The sequence below is a fragment of the Perca flavescens genome, chromosome 3, assembly GCF_004354835.1.
Source record: "Perca flavescens isolate YP-PL-M2 chromosome 3, PFLA_1.0, whole genome shotgun sequence".
Classification (NCBI taxonomy): Eukaryota; Metazoa; Chordata; class Actinopteri; order Perciformes; family Percidae; genus Perca; species Perca flavescens.
The window spans coordinates 7,071,262-7,088,979 of NC_041333.1; the positions used below are offsets into that span (position 1 = coordinate 7,071,262).

At 39.7% G+C, this 17,718-nt stretch overlaps 1 protein-coding gene across 3 annotated transcripts in view; it reads right to left on the reverse strand.

The window, feature by feature from the left end:
* Positions 1-17,718, reverse strand: part of nf1a (neurofibromin 1a) — a 282,226-nt gene that overhangs the window by 12,519 nt on the left and 251,989 nt on the right. For all 3 annotated transcript variants that reach the window (XM_028569967.1, XM_028569974.1, XM_028569961.1), the window contains 7 exons: positions 13,881-14,007; positions 13,369-13,500; positions 12,263-12,398; positions 11,925-12,085; positions 11,668-11,790; positions 11,471-11,589; positions 10,650-10,750 (listed from right to left, as the gene is read on the reverse strand). In XM_028569967.1, coding sequence (XP_028425768.1) covers positions 10,650-10,750; positions 11,471-11,589; positions 11,668-11,790; positions 11,925-12,085; positions 12,263-12,398; positions 13,369-13,500; positions 13,881-14,007 — 899 coding nt within the window. The remainder of the gene's footprint in view (positions 1-10,649; positions 10,751-11,470; positions 11,590-11,667; positions 11,791-11,924; positions 12,086-12,262; positions 12,399-13,368; positions 13,501-13,880; positions 14,008-17,718) is intronic.

Below are 17,718 nucleotides of genomic sequence, written 5' to 3' on the forward strand. Positions count from 1 at the left end.
GGATATATATCGTATATAGATATTCAGCCAAAATATATCGGGATATGACTTTTGGTCCATATCGCCCAGCCCTAGTAAAGACCTATCAGGATATCTTATATATGTACCACGATAAGGAGTAGGAAAATAGCATTTGTTTCGGTATATGCACGTCGACATATGATGAAAGTAGATCCTGATCAATCCTGATTTAAATCTAGTACTACTGAAAAGGCTTTCGACGGCCTAGAGTGGAACTACTTGTGGCAAGTAATCAATCTCTCTTGAAGCGTTAGCCCAAGCTAACGCTGCTGGCATCGCTATGGTCCAGGATTGCTGTTGTTAAAATGAACATAGTTCCTCGTGTGAATTTCTTAAGTACAATGATCCCGTTACCTCCACCAATACATTTCTGGAAGAAACTTGATACTTTAATTCAACAGTATATTTGGAATAATAACCAACCTAGGCTAAAATACTCTACCCTGCAATGTACCACAAACACGGGAGGCTTGGACCTCCCCAACCTAAAAATGTATCACAGGGAGGGGACTTCCGGTGTAGCGCTGAAGCAGATGGCTGCTTGAAACAACGTCTCCAGACCGGTCGATTGTAATCCCCTGGATATTACACTTGGGAAGTTAAAAACAAGCGCAAGTTTAACATGGAAGGGGAGAAGCAAAAAAGGGCTAAAAATAAAGCAGGCTCCAGACGTGAAAAAGGAGAAACAACCGGAGATATGGACGGCGGCGAAGACGGTAATGGCGAGGCCGGGAAAGCAAGCGAAGCAGTAGCTAGCTCTGGTATACGGACCATTCAAGACGAAATACGAGTGTTTAGAGCGGACTTAAAAAATGATATGGGTGCATTCCGACTCTCGCTTCGGGATGATATGCGGAATGAGCTGAACGAGCTTAGAGAAGAAATTAATCAGAAATTTAAAGACTTCTCAGGCAAACTGCAAACCACGAACAGCAGAGTGACGGAAGCAGAAGAACGTATCGCCGACATGGAAGAATGGAATGTGGCAGCAAGTGACGCACTCCTTGAAGTGTTGGAGAATCAAGATGCTCTGCTAACAAAGTTAACCGACATAGAAGCCCCGGAGGGATCCGAGGGAGGCGACCTACTAGAGTTTGTGACGAGGCTTATAAAATCGGAGCTTGGCCTGCTGTCCACGGAAACGGAGATTGGAATACAGCGCTGCCACAGAGCACCAAAGCCTCCACGCGACGCACCACCCAGATCGCTGGTTCTTTGCTTCCAGGAGTTTAGAGTGAAAGAACAAGTACTGCACACAGCATGGAAGAAGAAAGAAATTCGATTTGAAGGAAAGAGGATATATTTCGACTCGGACTACCCTCCAGAAATATTGAAAAGGAGGAAGGAATATATGGGGATTTTAAAGGAGCTCCAGTCCAAGGGTATTCCATTCCAAACGCCATACCCAGCAAAGCTGGGAGTTTTCTTTGAAAATGGTACCCAAACCTACGAGAATGCAGCAGAGGCTGTTAAAGACTTGAAGAAGAAAGGATTCTCTCTTGATAACTTCAAGGAGCCTGAACCAAAACAGCGGAGACTTGCAACGTGGGGAAGAACAGGGGCAAACCGCCGCCGCCAAGCTACCGTAGATCAAGAACGGATACGGGAGAAGTTACGAGGTTTCCACCATGTCACTCCGGGATCAACTGATGATAATATTGGTGTGTGATATTCGCATAAAATCAACAGGAATCGATTGTGCGATTATGATGTCTGCAGCAGGAGCCGTAAACCTCTAAGACAGCACATCCAGATGAGCGATATTGTATCTGTAATTAGGGATCGAGCGCCGACAGCGGCGAAGGCCCTATTGAAACTGAAGGAATTATTGTTTCTATTATTTTCCCGTCAAATGAATTGGCTTTTTGAGGGGCTTAATATATTCAAAAACTCACCAAATTTGGCGGTCGCATCAAGTCTGGTGAAAATTTACGTATTTTAAGGGTTTCGGAATAGGCGCACAAAAATGGCTCGCTACCGCCCCCTAGAAAGTTAAGAAAATTGAGCCCCTGCAGTGCGTTTAACGTAGACTCACGAAACTTGGTACACATATGTAAGATGTACAAAAAACTTCATTAGAGCCTTACCCTAAACTCAACAGGAAGTCCGCCATTTTGAATTAAATGTTCGAAATTAGTGCGATTTTGGCCATTTCCACATGTCGTACTTTAACGAACTCCTCCTAGAGATTTCATCCGATCAACTTCAAACTTGGTCTGTACCATCTTAAGAAGTTAAAGATGAAAAGTTGTTAAAAGAAAAACTTTTCGTAATAGGGCGTGGCGGCCATTTTGTGCGTTTCGAAATTTCCCACGATTGACAAGGGTCCAGGCCTGAGGACACCTACAGGCTAAAATTCAATTTTGGTCCTAGTGCCCCCTGCTGGCAACATGAAATGCGCCTTATATGACAAACATCATCCGATTTTGAAACTCAGAATGTGTGGTCTACATGTGATACTGAGCCGCCCCCTATAATATGACACTTACTCAAGACGCCCACTTACTTAAGCCAAGCCCCCTTTTATAACTAATGACCCGATTGATGTAAACCCTTGTGTGAGGTATCATTGAACTCAGCATAGACTTCCTTTTTTATTGGTGATGGTTTGACCCGCCCCCTATGCTTTGGCCACGCCCCCTTTCACAGCTAATGAACCGCATGACGTAGAATCTTGTGTGAGGTATCGTTGTACTCGGCGGGAAGTTCCCTTTTCATTGTTGACGATTCGCGGTGTCTGAGTGCCGCGCAAATGCGCAGTCGCAAGGAGCGGCGTCCGCCGGTAACCCCGACACGCGCAGAGGCGTGAGGGCCCGTCCATCGCTGGACTTGGAAGTCTTCTTTTTATTTTCATTTTATTTTACTGTTCTTTGTTATGATTGTTCATACATTGTTCGCTCTGTTTATTAGGTTGTCATGGGAAACGCTATATAAAGGAGTGCGAATTAAAACTAGTAAATGCATGGTCAGGAATATAAAATAATTACACTTAATGTCAATGGGCTACATAATCCGATTAAAAGGAGTAGAATTATTGCAAAAATGAAACGAGAGAGAGAATACAGGTAATTTTTTGGCAAGAGACCCATTTATCTCCACCAGAACACGAGAAACTAAAGAAACTGGGTTTTCAAAATACTTATTACTCATCCCATAAATCAGGACGAAGGAGGGGAGTGGCTATCTTGATTCCTAATGCAGTGAATTTTGAATTTAATTCCAAAATTGAAGATAAAGAGGGAAGATATATATATTAGTTAAAGGTAAATTAGATAATAAAGAAGTAATGTTACTTAATGTATATGCTCCACCAGGACACACTAAACCCCTTTTTAAGAAAATATTTGATTTTATAGCCACAGAATCCTATGGAACCCTTATATTTGGTGGGGATTTAAATGTTCAACTTCAGCATCTCCAATGCAATGATAATGGGGAAGTATCTCCAAGTACCCTGTGGGATGCCGCAAAAGCTGTAATACGAGGCAGACTTATTGCTCTAACTGCTTTTCATAAAAAAGAGAAACAAAGAAGATTATTAGCTTTGCAGGAGGAAATGAGAAACTTGGAGATCAGACACAGCAAACAGAGAGATCCACAGATACTGATTCGATTAAGAAAAGTTAAACAAGAGCTAAATGGGATTTATGATGAGGAAATAGAGAGTCAATTCAAATTCGCTAAACAAAAGGTATTACAAAACAGGATCTAAAGCAATGAAACTTCTATCCTGGAAGATAACGAAACAACAGGCAAAAAATACAATTTATAAAATTAGAAACACTAAGACCCAAAAGGTATGTAATAGGTTAAAAGATATTCAAGAAGCTTTTGAATTATACTACAAAGATTTATATACTCAACCACATAGGGCCGATACTCCAAGTATAAAAAGATTTTTGCCTTTTCCAATATCAATAGGGAAACAACAGAATAGAATACTGTGGGCTGAAATAACAATAGAAGAATTAAATTGGGCCATATCTAAGCTGAAAGCAAACAAGGCACCAGGCACAGATGGTTATCCGTCTGAACGGTACAAAATATTTAGACCCCAAGTAATACCTATATTGCTTAACTGCTTTAATCATATATTGAGAATAGGTGAAGCCCCTCGGTCATGGAGAGAAGTGGTAATTTCAGTTATTCCAAAGGAAGGGAAAGATAAGAAGGAATGCAGTTCATATAGACACATATCTAAGAAATTAGAGGTGATTATCCCTGAATTAGTGGATCTTGATCAAACTGGCTTTATACAAAACAGTCAAACGCAGGATATTATAAGGAGAGCATTGCAAGTAATGAGTCATGTTGTAACAGAAAATATAAGCGCAATGTTGATGAGTCTAGATGCTGAGAAAGCTTTTGACTCTGTCGGATGGGATTTCTTGTATCAAGTATTGGCAAGATTCGGGTTTAAAGATAATTTTATTCAATGCATTAAAGCATTATACTCCTCACCAGTAGCTAGGATAAAAATTAATGGTCACTTGTCTGAAACAATTCATTTGGAAAAAGGAACACGTCAGGGCTGCCCCCTAAGTCCGGCTCTGTTTGCCCTGTTCATTGAGCCTTTGGCCCAAGCAATAAGAGAGGATTCAGAGATAAAAGGGATCTCGATTAGGGGAGATGAACATAAGATCTGTATGTATGCAGATGATGTCCTATTGTTTCTGACTAATCTAAAGTTGAGTATTCCTAACCTGATGACCCTTTTAAAAACATATAATTTATATTCCGGGTATAAAATACATGTACAAAAAACTCAAAACCTTATTTATAACTTTAAACCCAATCTGCATATAAGACAACAATATGGTTTCAATTGGAAATCTCGGTCAATAAAATATTCGGGGATAACTCTAACAAAAGATATATTGAAACTCTCTGAAAGTAATTACGGTCCTATTAATAAGGAGGTAAAATCTGATATTTCTAGATGGACTTTGCTTCCATTAGATATGAGTAATCAAATAGAAATAATTAAAATGAACGTGTTACCACGGATACTTTATTTTTTTCAATCACTGCCACTGGAAGTATTGCAAAAACAGTTTAATAAATGGGATGGTATGATTTCAAGGTTTGTCTGGAATGGTAAAAAACCTAGAATAAAGTTTAAAACTTTGCAATTGACAAAAGAAAAGGGAGGGAGAGCCCTACCATGTCTTCAAGACCATTATTATGCTGCTCAGCTGAAACCCTTAGTAAGTTGGTGTATACCAAGTTATGAATCAAAATGGAAAACCCTATAAGTTTCACAGATAGATACACCTATACAGTCGATACTTGAAAATAAAAATCTAGCTGAAAGGAGCTATAACAAATTGAGTACTTGGACTGTATTATCATTGAAGGTATGGTTCAGAGTACTGAAGAAATTGAAATTAGAGAATCAAACTGGAGTTTTAAGTTGGATAGCATTTGACCCAGGTTTTGAACCGGCTAGGGTAGATGAGAGATTTAAACAGTGGGTGTGGAAAGGAATCACATCTTACTGTTTGGTCATCTCTAATGGGAAATTACAGAGTTATCAGACACTTTCAAATACATTTGGACTAGAAAAGCAGGATTTTTATAGATATTGCAGGTCAGAGATTATTTTAACAAAAAAATTAAAAGTACATTAACGGAAGATCATAACTTAATTACAATATTCTCAAAAGCGTACACATTAGAAGATAACAAGAAGCTGGTTTCTAGATTGTATGGAAGTATACAAGCATCCAAGAATCATTCATCAATATACATTAAACAAAAATGGGAGAAAGAGTCTGACTCACAAATAACAGATGAAGACTGGACAGACATATGTATGATACAGGCAAATACGACAAACTCAAGATCCTGGAGGGAATTTGGATGGAAGAATTTAGTACGATTTTTTATAACTCCCAAATTAACAGCACTGCATACAGGCTCACAGAGCCGTGGCCTTTGCTGGAGGCAATGTGATACCCTGATGGCTAATCACTATCATATTTTCTGGGCATGCCCAAAAATGAAATTGTTTTGGCAAGGAGTAGTGGCAGAGATTGAGAAAATATTGGGGGTAGAGGTTGATTTTTCGTTCAATACTATATATTTAGGTAAAACACCAGGAAATGTTTTAGATAAGGATAAATATTTATTAAAAATATTGCTTGCAAGAAGTAGGAAAGCAATAACCCGTAAATGGTTGCAGGTTGACCCTCCAACTAAGGATCAATGGCTAGGGATCGTAAACGAAATATACAGTATGGAGAGACTTACATTTATATTAAGGCTCAAATTTGACAAATGTAACAAGTTGTGGGAAAAATGGATTATGTATGTAAACCATTGAGGAAAGTGCGATATTGTATATCAAGATGCTGGAATTATGTTGTGATACTGTTTGAGCATCCATGATAACTTTGTGTTCTTTGTTCAAATAAAAAAAAAAAAAAAAAAAAAAAAAAAAAAAAAAAAAAAAAAAAAAAAAAGTATCACAGAGCGCTGTGCCCTGCCCAATAGTCGTCCTCCCATTTCCCAGGAAAATGATTTACTCTTAGGCTTTGCACCAAAAGATTTCCAGGGAGGGCTACCACTTGTTGATTTATTACCCATTCCACAGCCCTCCTGTTTGTAGTCTTGCTGGCTAGTTGAACGTGTGTTAGCATGCTTTTGTCCATTGTTTTGGGTCAATGGTAAAGTGGTGTCATTTCCACATGATCCGTTCACTTCCATGTTTACTTCTAACCGGTAAATTTTGGTTTCCAGAACTGCAATCTTCTGAAGGAGTTTGTAGTAACCCTCCATGGAGAAGGGAGGCATCTTGCTGCTAATTACCTTTAGCTACAGTCACTTTAGGACAGGCTTGAGCTATTGGTAGTCCACCCTCAAGCAGAAACATTTTGAAATATGACAAAAAATGTCTACAAAAAATGTATAGTCCAGTGATTTATAAGTATCACTGACTTATAGTTTCTCTCAGAAGAAAAGCAAGATTATCAGCAGAAATATGCAAGCAGAGGCAGGAGCAAGCAGCAAAGCGCCTGTACCGTAAGAAGCAGGAAGTAAGATCCCAGTCGAAAATTCCTGGACCTTATTACAGGACCATAGGACATGAAATAATTGGCCGTCCTCTGTCTTACATTTCCAAGAATTTGGTGTCTTTCAAACCAAGTCTAAACAATCTGGAGGGAGTCCAATAATTAATGCATAATCTTGAACTGAATGAGGCACACCCTCACATTGCATGACATAGTTTTAATATTCCTACAAATTCTGTCCCACTCATCATCATCCAGTGTAATATTCAGTAATATTCTTTCGCATTCGTATATAGTCCCTTTCCCATGTCTTCTTGAGAACTGACCAGGCTCCATCCCACAGGTTCTGTTTAAGCATAGAATAATACCTGTATAAGTATAGAATAATACCCATAATTCTCATGACCTTGTCCATATAAACATTCTGGTGCTTCGGGGCTGAAGAAATGGATCCCAAAATCTCTACTAACAGATAATGAAGTTGCAAATATCTGAAAAATTAAGACCTAGGGATTCCAAATTGCTGTACCATCCGCATAAAGCATAAGTTTGTGCACTACCCCTCCTACCATAACACCTGATAAGTTAGTCGCCCACCCTAATGGCTGTTATGTTAGGGTTATGCTAAACAAAACAACAAAGGAGAAAGAGGTGATCCCTCTTGTTCCCCTTTGAAGACCACAATATTCAGAAATTAACCCATTAGTTTGCACCGCAGCATCTGGGTACTTATACAGCACCTTAATCCACATCAGAAAAAAATCTATCCGAATATGTCTTGTTCACTGATGAAGAAAATGTAAAGTCTCTCCCAGCTGGGTTAAAAATTCTCCAAATATCCACCAGACCCAGAGTCTTACAAATCCTGTGTGTGAGAAAGGCTCTTGGGGCCAACATTCTGGTTCTTCAGCTTGTAATTGCCTTACCAAATCTATAAAAAAAATGCCTGATCTAAACATTAGGTGCATATATATATTAGCCCAATTTAGTTCTTTCCCTTGTATTTCAGCCAGAACATTAATAACTATTCCAAAAGTATCTTTAATTTGTTTAATTAATTTGAATCGCGTTTGCTAATCAGTGTAACAACCCCCCTACTTTTGCTAGACCCCACACACTATGAAACGCACATGTTGTATGTGTTGTGTTAAAAAGAGTAGTATTGTGTATTAAAGTGTTTTGACAACTCACCCACAAAATATTCATATTTTACCCACCTTGGTAATGCGGTTATTTAGGTTCTGGGCTCATAGTTTATTTAACAGGTAACGGTGAGTACAAACTGTGAAAGCACCCAACTGCATGCTCAAGTAATGATTTGACGTTACCATCATAGTTCTGGACTCATTTTGGCATGTTGATCATCATTAAGTAACACTAAGCTAAGACAGCTAGGAAGTTAGGCACGTAAACTTTTAAGTCTTTATTTTAAAGATTATGATTTGTTGTTGAACTGGCTGTGGCTCCACGGTGAATTTCAATGTCATGTCATGAGAAGGGAAGTTGCTCTAACTGAAATGTAAATTGTCCAATCTGCATTGAATTTCTCATACTTCATAAGAGTCCTGGCCTAAAGAAATCTACATGCCAATATTGACTCCATAGACTGTATATAAAGAATGAACATTGCATCGGTAATGTCACCTAATGCAGTGGTTCCCAACCTTTTTTCCTTGGCGCCCCCCCTACTTATGTCTAAGAAAAGCTGAGCTTTTTTTTTTTTTTTTTTTTGTTAAATGCATCAATCTGGTGCACTTTAAGAGCAACATTAAGAAGCTAGATCTATAAAGAATCTGTGCTCCTGTAAAAAATTGGTATGTTCTTGTAAGCAATTTAATCATAAACACATTGATTGAATAGATATGAATGGTGATGATACAGCAAAAAAGTCACACCCACGAAGCATGGTAAACAAGACACTTTAGTTCACAAATGGTCAAAACAAAATCCACTAGAGCAGAAATTTTAGTCATCAAAGAAATTAATCAAACTGATTGCTGTTGAACGGATTTATTTTCTATCTAATACAGGGTATTGACAAATTTCCACCCTGTTGGACAATAACTCAAAGCCAGAACAACAAGGCTGACGTGCAGCTTTATCCCAGAGGTTATGTTATATTCTTACTCTCCCTACCTCCCTATTGACAAACTTTGCACCCTGAATTTGAAAATATTTTCCTGGGCTTTGAAAATATAAAATACACACAATGCTAATAATAAAAGTGCAATGAGAGAAGAGCAACAACACAAAAATAAAAATGATTGTCCGACACACAACAGTGTGTCTGTTAGGAAAAGAGAAAGAAAGATGTAGTAAGAAAAGTTCTAGAAAGAGATGGAGACCCTCAGGGAGACAGCCAGGTGCTCTCCTTGTAGCCTGTTAAGAAGGTCTGATTTGACCTAAAAATTAAGGTAAATACAGTTAGCTAAATTAATGAAAAATAAAAGGCGCATTTGGAGTACACTGTTTGTACTCATGTAAGTTAACATTAAGTGCAATGAACGGAAGCCAACACCTTTCATCTATGAACCCACACTGCAATGACACAAACACTGGTTGAAAATCGACATAGTTTCCATTATAACAGATAATTAGCTAACGGTAGCTCACATTATATACGCTAAATATAACATTACATACTGAAAATAAAAATAAAAACTTTAAATTTGAACTACACAGAGGCGATAAATAACAAAACTGATCCCCCTCCAACATACACTGTTTTTCCTGACAAGCAACCGGAAATGTCAGTCAATATTAGCTGGTAGAGAAGACTGACAGCCAACATTGTTAGCTAACACGTCACTTAGCTAAAGAATAATGCTTTCTGTTTGCTGTAAAATTGATAAAATTGTGTCTTGACTAGTGGATAACTGCACTGAATACTGTGACGTTACTTAACGTTACTTACCAGAAACGATGTTACCAATGAGTCTCGAACATGGTATAATCTTGGATGGAGCTGTGAACTTTCCAGCATGTCTGTTTGTGCGCGTACAGCGGGTCGGGGGCTTCTTCTTCTTTGGTGTTTATTTGGGGTGGCATTACTAACTGGACTGAGATATATACTTTGCTGAAGTAACAGCACAAAACACAATATTTATTTTATTATGAGAAGCCTAAAAATATTTCCGGTTCATTATGAAACTGTGGCGGGACAAATTAGACTATGGTGGGGCACCACAGTCTAGGTAATTAATGGGCTGCACCAGAGGTCACCAACCTTTTTTAAACTGAGAGCTACTTCATGGGTACTGAGTCATACGAAGGGCTACCAGTTTGATACACTCTTCTGAAATAACAAATGTGCCCAGTTTGCCTTTAGTTATATATGATTATTAATGATTAAGATGTGAAGACACTGATCATGTTAATGATTTCTCACAATAAGTATCAACAATGACTTAACAAGGTGGGAAACAGATAATATCAATATTACATTTTTCATTTTTAGAACAGGCCTGAGGGCTACTCATGTGGTCCTTGGGGGCTACCTGGTGCCCGCGGGCACCGTGTTGGTGATCCCTGGGCTACACTGTACAGTACACTGTTACTTTTAACAGCCCTACTCAGAATACAACCTAAAAAAAGAGAAACATGTTGGCTACTTACACAACTGGAAAAACCTTCGGGAAGACAACGCTAGCTTCAGCCAAGTACTCATACAGAATTCGCTGGTCAAAGTCATCAGTGGTGTATTTGACCTGGGTGGCCTGGAAAATCAGAGCAACAGTCTGTTAACAAACAGAGTCAGTGACTAGGAAAAAAAGACGTGAGGCATATTGGATATTCACTTCGCAGACGCTATTGCCAAAAGGCCTTAATGATGAATTTAATCTTAAATTCATGTTTTTTCGTTATTTCTTCCTTACTAGTTTATCCTCAGTAACTGTTCATTGTACATGTGAATATGGACTGCTTCAATGTAATTTAACCAATGTAATGATCCACTTTTGAATGGACTGTTTCCTCTTTGATCAAGTGTGGAAAAATATTGGGCCAATGACAATGCACTGATTATCCATTGTTTTTAAATGTACTGAGAGTACTGGGAGTGCCACTTTGTAAATGAATGACGTCATTCAAGAGCTGGACCTGATTGGTCCTGGTTAGTCAACCAAACTATTTAAGGCTATGGTTGAGGTGAATGTGTGAATTTACCTGATGAAGGTCTGAGACCGAAACGCTGTATTTTTCTAAATAAATTATTGCTTGCGTAATGGTCAGTGTGCGGGATTTTCTCTAAACTTTTTGATCTGCTACTTTTGATCATATCCTATGCACCTGCCCGACAAAAGAGGTGTGCAAAAAAGCTTTCTTATGTTGCAGTGACTAGGAAACAAAATATACCAGCATTAGTTTATAGTATTAATATTCGTCATGTTTCACTGGCTTTTACATCTTTGTAAAGACCGTGTGGTGTGTTTTCTCACCAGCACAGTGAGCAGCAGAGCCTGGATCTTTGGGTCTGTCAGCACCTCCTCATCAAGCAAAACGTTGGACTCTGATATAGACACCTTGCGAAGGTGAGAGTTTCCAATTCTTTGTGTCTCTGTAATTATAACATGGAGGATTTAGAAACAAACTATCATATCAGACGCAGAAGGAAATGCCAGAATTGCGCACTCACCTATCTCGTAGTCATTCTCTGCTACACGTCTCATCTTGGGAGGGGTGGTCATACCCGACTCAATCTCTGGTCTCTTTGGTGCTTTAGAGTCCGATATGAGATGATCAAAGCTCTTCCTGGTGCCTTGCAAACAAACAAACAAACACAACAGATACATTTACAATCAGAGTTTTAACAAATTGATTTTATTTTTGCATGACCCCTCTTAGGAAGGAAAGATCAACATGTACTGCACATATCAGAGCCATTAGTCATACCCAAGAGCTTCTTGGTGTTGGCCTGTGAGGGCTGACCCATGTCTAGGCTCATGGACTTGCGAGTTCGTGGGCTGATCTGGCCCACTGTGGGGTAGTGATGGGCTGAAAGGTAGCGTTCTGAAACCTGAGGTGACGCCCACGGCTGAGTCTCTCGCAGAGTTCTGAGGTGAACAGATCAAAGGTCAAGTAACAGAAGAAAACTTGATTGAACTCATTTAAAACCTAAAATCTGGATAATGGATAATACAAAACAAACTATGACACACTGGAATTCTCATTAGGAAAGTGAAAGAAGTAGAATAAAGACCATGAAAACAGAACTCTGTTCATCTGCTCACCTGCAGCTGGGATCAGTGATGTGACTGGAATATGTGTCCATGGGTACAGGGTCCATGGACAGGTCAGAAATCAGGAGTGACTTCCTGTGTTTGAGGCTGCAGCGACTTCGGACTTCCTCAGATACAGTGAGCAGTGCTACACAAAACAACAAAAAGGAATTATGGTAATCAACGATGGCAAGGTAGACTCAAACCAAACAAAGCACCATAATCAAGAACATAGATTTGCTCAAAGTTCAACTTTATCATTTTTTTCTGTAACACAATATGATATTAGGGCTGTCAAAATGAAGGAGAAGATTCCTTTTAATGCCACAAATTTCTATGACGCAGGATTAACGCACGTGTGTTCTGGGTTGTCGTTTTGTAGTTAAGGAAATCAGGAAGCGATGCAGCAGTAACAGTGTTGCCAACTTGGCACTTTCTCGCTACATTTGGCGACTAATAAATATATGAAAAAATATTATAATTCATTCCCATGCATGCATTCCACGGCACCTCTGCCAACAGCACTGATGTCTCTCCCCCTCTCTCCTCTTGCACAGCAGTATGCACAGGCAGTCAGTAGGGGTGGGGGGGGGCAGGGCTGGGCGGGGGGACGGGGCAGGGCGGGGGGACGGGGCAGGGCGGGTGGGTGGAAGGGCCTGCGGCGGAGACGAGACGGTGGGAAGCGAGTGGATGACTAGCAGAAACAAACTTCCTTGAGCAGAAATAAATAAAGAAAAGGGTCTTTTGAATGGCAAGTTCAGTTTCAAAGCCCTTCCAGGTGGTTCTCTTGACTGAAGACTAAATGTATTTGCATGTACTTTTGATGTGAATTGAGTTACCACTGGATAATGACAAGTCTCAAATACAACTTAAGCATTAAAAACTTAAAATATATCGCTTTTAAAGTACATTTAGAACAGATTAAAAAAAGGCAGATTAATTTGCGAGTTAACTGGACAATCATGTTATTAATCGCGATTCAATATTTTAAAAGATTGACAGCCCTAATATTGATATTAAATATGATATGAATGTCTCACATGGGCAAGTGCAGTGTAGTGTAGTGCTGAAAAGTATAAATGAGGATGTATATGCAAAATTCCAGATGCGCTACATACCAGCCAGATACGCCACACTCTGGGTGTTGACCTCAAACTTGTCACATTTCAGATGCTTGCTGATAAGAGCCAACAATGTGTGCAGGATTCTTACTGTCCTTGCTACTGTAGTGGGTGATGGGTGTCTGTAGCCTAGAGACATAAGTTAGAGACATAAAGACAGACAGTCAGGGTCCAAATGTCTTTGGCACATACTTGCGCATTAAAACAATCAGAAAGTCCACCCAGACAGAACAATTGTTGAGTCTGACTTCCTTCCTGAAACACTGCAGTGAACTAAAAGTGCTTAGCACTTGCAATATGCATACTTAAAATATGAATTGCTAAATCACACTGACAGCAGATTCATCTGCTTTATTTTTTATTTTTTTTTAACTGTTGATCGTAATTTTCTTCTATACATGTGATATGTACACAGATATAAAACATGTATACCCAATGATTACAGACCAAACAGTATCAGTCTTTGTTAACTGCCTGTGAATGCTCATCTCTATCAGCTAAAGCTTTACCTTTGAGTAGGTGGCCCACCAGTGCAAAGTTGAAGTTAGCACTAAAGTTGAGGCCAACAAAGTGATCCATCTGCTTACAGTGCCATTCTAAAGGACGTCTGATCTCCATGAACACTTCTTCTGGACTCTGGAAGAGCACATTAGGAGAAGAAGAGAGGAATGAGGAAGCTGTATTGGGTCATGTCGTCATTTTAAGAACACGCTCTGTCAGAGGCCCCCCCCAGTTTACTTTTTGCATTGTAGCAAAAAATGAGTCTGTGCTTCTGATGTTACTTTTAAGGAAATGTTTTCTTTTTAAAAATACACTTCTGCAATCATCCATACAGCTACAGAAGATCTTAACAGACATACAACTCTGACAAGCTTTTGAATTGTGAATTTGCAGTAAGGTACCAGCCCTCCAGGTTTTGGAATATCTAGTGCTAAGTCACAGGTCTCTGCTTTAGAATCTTGAAGAAGTCCCATCCAAAAAGGCTTCTTCAGTTCTTGTCCAAGTTATTCAACAAAAGTACTTTAGCTAATGGACTTGACTTCCTGGTGTCAAACTATCTTTTTATTGAGAACAAGGTACAGAAAGACTATATAGAAGGACAATACTTTTCACAGAAAACAAACAAATACATGGGGGATTTCCAGTGCAACAATATCCTTCGGCGGGCAAGTAAAGTTGTAAATGCTATCATGTCCTTATGCTTATTGATAATCTGTTGGTCAGCTGGCACTATACTGAAGATGGAAGAGTAGGCATTAGGTGGCAAAATTAAGGATAGTGCCTGTGAAAGTTTTCTGAAGACATCTGACCAGTAATCCGAGAGGGAAGAACATGACCAGAACATGTGTGTTAATGTTGCTGGGGCAACATGACATCTGCTACAATTCTCATCCGCCTCAGGATAAATTCTGGCCAGCCTAGACTTGGAGAGGTGGGTAAGATTTTAAACTGAATTACACCTAGCCTAGCACATGAAGTAGTACCATTCAAAGCATCCGTCTAGGATTCCTCAGGTATTACATCCCCAAGATCCTCCTCCCATTTCCCTTTAATTTTATTGAGAGGTGTCTCCGAGAGATGATATGATGGAATATATTCTCGCAATGAGGCCTTTTAAATTGAATGGAATTTGGATGATGTCATCCATAGCAGTAGGTTGAGGTGCACTGGGGAAGTTTGAATCTAGATTTTGCATAAAGTGTCGGATCTGGAAATATCGGAAACGACTTGAGCCGGGGAGGTTGAATTTTTGAGAAAGATGATTAAAGGTAGAGAATACACCTTCGCTGTAGAGATCCTTAAATTTGGAGAGGCCAATTCCATTCAACAGGGCAAAGGTGTTGTCTAATCTAGGCGGGACAAAGAGATGATTATCACAGATAGGAGCCAGATGAGAGAAATATTCTTAAACTGAAGTGGTTTCGAAACTATGACCAAATTCGTAAAGTATTGATAACAACAGGGTTAGAGGTATAGGGTGAAGTAGACAGAGGGAGACTCGAAGTAACCAAGGCGGGAAGGGATGCCAAAAGGCATGACTCATTTTCTATTTCACACCACGACAGCTTTGGAGCATGAAGCCAGTATATGATTTTCTGAACATTAGCGCCCAGTGATAGTGAAGCAAATTTGGTAAACCCAGTCCACCCTGGGATCGGTGTCTTTGAAGAAGCCTTTTCTGTATTCTAGGGGCTTTACCCCACCAAATGAATGATGATATAATTTTATCAATGGACCGAAAAAAGGATTTTGGGAAAAATATAGGGAGACATTGAAAAAGATAGAGGAATCGGGGTAACACGTTATGATTAATAATTTTAATACAGTTGATCTTTCCAGCCAGTGAAAGATTAATGGACCTCCAATTCTGTAAATTGTTTTTTTATTTTATCAATGAGGGGTATGAAGTTATCTTTGTATAATTTAGGGAAAGTCTGTGTAATATTGATTCCTAAATATCTAAAGCCAGATTTAGCCAGATGGAATGGCAGGTCCTTTTGTGGAATTGCAAGAGCTAAGTTGTTCACTGGGAAGCACTCGCTTTTCGTAAGGTTAGTCTTATATCCTGAAAAGATACCAAATCTATGCAACACCTGGACTATGTGGGAAACACACCGCACCGGCTCAGACACATACAACAGTAAGTTGTCGGCATATAGAGCCACCTTGTGTTCCCTCCCCCATCTAGAAATTCCAATTATTTCCAAGGATGATTTTAGCATGAATGCAAAAGCGAATGCAAATAAAAGTGGACTTAGTGGGCAACCCTGACGTGTCCCTCTTGATAATGAAAAAAATTCAGATCGCTTCCCATTTGTGCCCACTGATGCCTTTAGTGAGGCATATAGAAGTTTAATCCAGACAATAAAAGTTGGTCCAAAACCAAAGGCCTGCAGACATTCAAAAAAGTACACTCACTCCACTCTGTCAAAAGCCTTCTCTGCATCCAGGGAGATAACAACTTCTGGTACCCCCCCCCGGATGCAGGAGAATATATGACATTAGGAAGGCTCCGGATGTTAGAGGAGGTGATGACCAGACATGAAACCTGTTTGATCGGGGGAGATCACCTCATCTGTAACTGATTCTAGACGCCGGGCAAGTGCCTTAGCTAAAATTTTAATGTCACTATTCAACAACAAAATGGGCCAATATGATCCACATTGTGTTCGGTTCTTCCCAGGCTTCGGTATAAGTGTTATGGATGCTTCAGTAAGCATCTGTGGCAGGGCCCCAGTACCCAGCGAATCATTATACATTTCTAGAATAAGTGGCGCTAATTTGGTTGAAATTTTTTTTATAAAATTCAATTGGATATCCATCGGGACCCAGGGCCTTGCTACTTTGCATTGCCGAAATCGCATTTAAAATTTCTTTTAGTTGAAAGTGTAGTTCTAGTTCTGCTTTATGGGCGGGACTGATAACAGGGGCGTTTAAATTCATAAAAAAGTTTTGCATATCGATATCATCACTAGGTGCTTCCGAGGTATAGAGTTTTGAATAAAATGCCTTAAAAGTAGTGTTGATTTGAATGGACTTCCGGTGACGGTAGAACACTATGTAACAGTATGTAAGTTTTTATGGAATTATGGGAGTTTTTAGTGTTAAACACCTTTGCTGCCGAGTTTACCCATTCAAGTTTATTCACGTTACGTTTATTCATGTTATTCTAATAAAATAGCTGCAGTTTCCCCAACATAATTACGTTTTTCTTGATTAGATTTTTATTTGTAGCTGACCAGTTAGCTAGTGAGCCAGCAAGCAAACAGTAGCCAGCAGCTAAAACACAAAATATTTCACATATCAATGTCACCTTTTGGATGGTTTCAACACTGGGGCGGACGGGGTTTGTTGTAACGCTAGCAAGCTACTAAACGAGGCTGAGAGACGGGTGTGGGTGGGGATTGTCGGGGAAATCTCCACGATAGCGAGCCAGGACGTTCGATGCCTGTTGTGCAGCAGCAGAACATCTCCCAGCTGCTGGAATTATCTCCCCTTCACTTTTCAGTAATCTTAACTTTTCGTTTTGGTGCTTAACCCACCTTTTGTCTGGTTAATTTAGCTAACCGTAAAGACAGCTAAACGCGAAGGGGGGAGAAATTCGTCAGGGAGGAGATTTTCGGCACATACACAGAACGGAGATGTAGCTTGCTACTGCTATGGATGGCCGCGGTTGTGACTCGGTGCTGGGTCGGATATAGTCTGTTTCCCGACGTTTAATTAAACTGCCGTTAGCGTCGTAAGCACCTGGCACTGGAGATAAGTTGGCTTGGGCTAACGGTTCAAGAGAGATCGCAAATAGCATCGAAGATAGCGGGCATCCCTGTCACGAGCCCTGCGCAACGG